This window comes from Theobroma umbraticum, unplaced genomic scaffold (genome assembly GCF_002168275.2).
Source record: "Theobroma umbraticum cultivar Fairchild unplaced genomic scaffold, ASM216827v3 scaffold_30.0, whole genome shotgun sequence".
NCBI lineage: Eukaryota > Viridiplantae > Streptophyta > Magnoliopsida > Malvales > Malvaceae > Theobroma > Theobroma umbraticum.
The window spans coordinates 6,307,390-6,311,132 of record NW_018397254.1 but is presented as its reverse complement, the minus strand read 5'-3'; the positions used below and the strand labels follow the sequence as shown (position 1 = coordinate 6,311,132).

At 35.8% G+C, this 3,743-nt stretch overlaps 1 protein-coding gene across 1 annotated transcript in view; it reads right to left on the bottom strand.

Moving 5' to 3' along the window:
• The window catches only part of LOC110424992 (Pectin lyase-like superfamily protein), a 931-nt gene extending 286 nt beyond the window's left edge, over window positions 1-645 (bottom strand). The window contains exon 1 of the mRNA XM_021439736.1: window positions 4-645. Within this exon, the coding sequence (XP_021295411.1) occupies window positions 4-622 (619 nt within the window). The 5' untranslated portion in view covers window positions 623-645. The remainder of the gene's footprint in view (window positions 1-3) is intronic.
• Window positions 646-3,743: the final 3,098 nt, after the last annotated feature.

Here is a 3,743-nt window from a genome sequence, read left to right as displayed (position 1 = left end):
CACGAGTGACATCAAGGAGACCATCTTGGCAATCGTACAACGTATTGTGATCTATCCACACTTTCTTTGCTGTGACCAATCTGATCGCATCCCCATCCATCTGACCAAGCGGTATCACCTTTGAATCTGGACCCATCACAGAGCTAGGTGGCTGGGACTTGCAATGGTGGATATGCAACCCATGGATGATCACATCCGTTGCTTGATACACCAAAAGACACCCTGCGCCAGTAACATGGACGTTAACGCCACGGCCGTCGATGGCGGTGAAGCTGCTAATGAGAAGTGGCCTCTGGAGTGTGATGTGCATGTTCCTTTTGAAAGTAATCCATACTTTTCCCTTGATCATGGTGGCTCCATGACGAAGGGTCCCTGGCTTCGGGTTTAGAGGGTCATCAGAAGGATCAGTGACCTTATAGCGTATAACACCTTTGCCAATGTTGTTAGTCATTTTGCCGGAGAAACCAACGGAGCACGTGGCCAGCTGTTGCCGTTGATTCCGCCAACGAGGATTCCCTCTCCAGCATTTATCAATAACATTCATCGTAGCCAAACTAGCATTAGGACTTGCCAAGAGAATGACCACGAAAATGGCCAATGTGAAGCACCACGATGTAGCCATTGTTGAATTCTTTTGTTCTTGATTTCTTTTTTCTTCCAATTTTTGTAGATAGGAAGGATGGAAGTAGAGTGAGAGGGAGAGGTGGCTTTATACAGCAAAAGATGCCAAATAAGACAGCGAATGGTTGTGATTTTGTTTAGTCTGGTTATGAAGTAACGGTAGAGGGAGTTATAAGAGGCTTATGATGCTACGAATAGAAAGGTGAAGGTTATTGCTGTTTTTATCCTACACCAATAGTTGGAGCTACGCACTTAGTTTATCTAGGAATTAACACCATTTTTGTTTGAGACAAAGAAGTTTTTAAAGGAAAAGGTGCATAGCGAGGGGCAACAACGAATAAACCCTCAAAATAGAAATTAGGCACAGCCGTCTAGCCAAAAATGATGGAGAAATATAATATCCTCAATAAACAGCCGCAGCAAGGGCGTAAAAAGGCAAGAGGGGGAGGATGCTTCTGATCTCATGCAGCTCTCAGTTTGTTGCATTGTGGTTTTTCCTAGAGTTTTAGCCGCGGATGCAGCAAATACCCGTTGCCCCTTATCAGAATGTACTTTCAGTAAACCACCAGCTACCTTATTCAATTCAATTATACCAATAAATTATATTCTTCTTTATGTAATTTGCCAGGAGAAATACCAATTTACACCATTTCAAACATTCTTGAAACCCAATCAATATTCAATCTAAATAAAGATACCCATCTCAACCTAAACAAACATTTCAAACACACAAAAAACCCAGATGAGTAAACCCGCTTAAAATCCTAAAAGAAAAGGGTCATAACTTATGTAAAGATCAGTGACATCAAGAGATAACTGGGCATGCCAATCAGTTTTTTCAATCAACCAAAAAGCACGGTCCTCTCTGCTTTAACAAAACTCTAAGCTCCTAAGCCATGCTTCGATGCAAGACAAGCTGTGAGAGTAAAGGCGCTTGTTCTTATCTGGAAGTCTGTTGAGCCACTCATCTTCTGCGGTTGGCAATGCCTCTGCTTCTGATGATATAGAAGAAACAAAGGTTGCAATTTTCCTTCGGGAGTGAGATACAGAGCGCGGGAGGGAAAGAGATTTTTGGAGAAGAGAAAAACAGGGGAACTTTGGAAGAGTAGCTGAGGCTTGGGTTGCTGATTAAAGAGAATCAGTAATGATTAATTTTGAGACAGAGGAAGCAGACAATTTTTTTTCGCGTTCTTTAATTTTAATTTATAGTTCCTTTTTTGGTTGATAATAGTTTTTTAAAATGGAAAATTTCATGAATTTTTTCAGGCAGAGTGTGCACTTTGGAGTTTGAACTGGTTTCAAGTGTAAGACTCCATTACCTTCTTCATGCATGTGCGTTTGGGCTTGGGGGTTTGCCGTTTAGAGCATTTTCCTCTCCTTTTTTAAAAATATAAAAAGATAAAGTACTAAATTAAAAAATCCTGTGTCGCGGTTGGAATCAATAACTTTTTCAGTTGTTAATATTTTAGCAATAAAGAGGAAAATTGGTTTTTAAGTTTTTAAAAATATTTTTATTTTTTATATTACAAATTGATTTTTCATTTTTTTCCACTTTTTTATAATAAAAAATATTATACATAAATATTGTAAAAAATTGAATTTATATTACAAATTAATACACAAAAATCAAAGTTTTAATACACAAAAAAATAAAAAAGGAACAAAAATTTCAAAACAAGGAAAATAATAAAAAGATACAGATTTTAATTATAATTACAGTTTGAATTTAGAATGTTTACTTATAACTCATTTGTCTTATTGCTTGAATTGAGGTCAGTAAGTGACAATAATCAATTTGAATTTATAGAAAATTTGTGCTATAGCTTTCATTAAGTGTAGGATCAAACATTTTTTTTATTCACTTGACAAAGTTAATCAAAAGAGATGAAGAAATTATATGAGTTAAGAAAAAACAATATATTAAAAAAACAAGATAATAAAAGAGGGAAAATATAACATGCTTTTTCATACAATCAAAACGGATTTATATATACTCTAGCTTCAGGAAAAAGATTTTTTTTTGTTTAAAACAAAGAAAATGATTATTTTTATTTATTGCATTTATGATTAATATAGTAATTTGAGAGTTTTTGCCATGCACATATAAATGAATATGTTCTTTTAAGCGCTGAGAGCTAACATTAATTAGTTCAAGGCTTCAAGCGCAGGTCTCCGTATCTTTTGTCTTGTCGAAATCTCCTTTGCTGTATACGCTTTTACCTATTTAATTCTTGATATATATCATTTATATTAATTTCCCTAATTTCTTTAATTTGGACCGTTGCAATGGCTTGCTTGAAAAACAAACCTCCTTCCCAACAACGTGGTCTCGTATTTTGGAGAATTTTTTCTGCGATCTCATGATTTTGATAAAAAAAAATTACGTCACAAATATAAGCTTAAGTCTCTATGCATATATTATAAGTAATTTTCACAAATTGTTAATTAATATACAATTTTGAAACCAAATAAATTCAAATAAAAAGGTGAATTAGAGATGGACATTTATGCCCTGCCAAAAGTTTTTTAGGGTTATAGCGGATATTCAATAGTTCTGATGGTCAAGGTACATTATTTGCAGTACCAGAACACTGAGAAGTGTTGATTGCAATGTAGCTGACAACTACTATATGCCCCTTCCTCGCACAGCCATCATAAAAACTAATTAGAGCAAGTAATTAAACAATTAATTTCTTGTGTAGCACTAGTTCAGCTTTTTTCTCATTGGACTCAGCATCTCAAGGTCCTGGAGCATTTTAGAACACCTGATGACCTTGTCAATTCACTAACTGATCTAGCATCGGCAACCTTAAAACTCTGTTCCTGGTTATAATAAGGCTTCGCCCCACCTACACCTGTTTGACTACTGAAAGAAGCTCCATTTTTGAATATATCCCCCACAGAATAAAATTTCCATGAAGCTTTGTCCTGCCTGTTGCCTTGTGTCCATGTTACCTATTTCAATGTAATTTGGATTCAGGATCAGCAATTAATTCTAATTCGAAGCCATGTGTTTCACAAAACAGGAACATTAGCCGTGGTATTAATTACCTCCTTGTTACCCAGTTTTGGAGCAATGAAATAGTTGGCTTCACTCTTAATGCTTGGCCTCATGCTTCCCC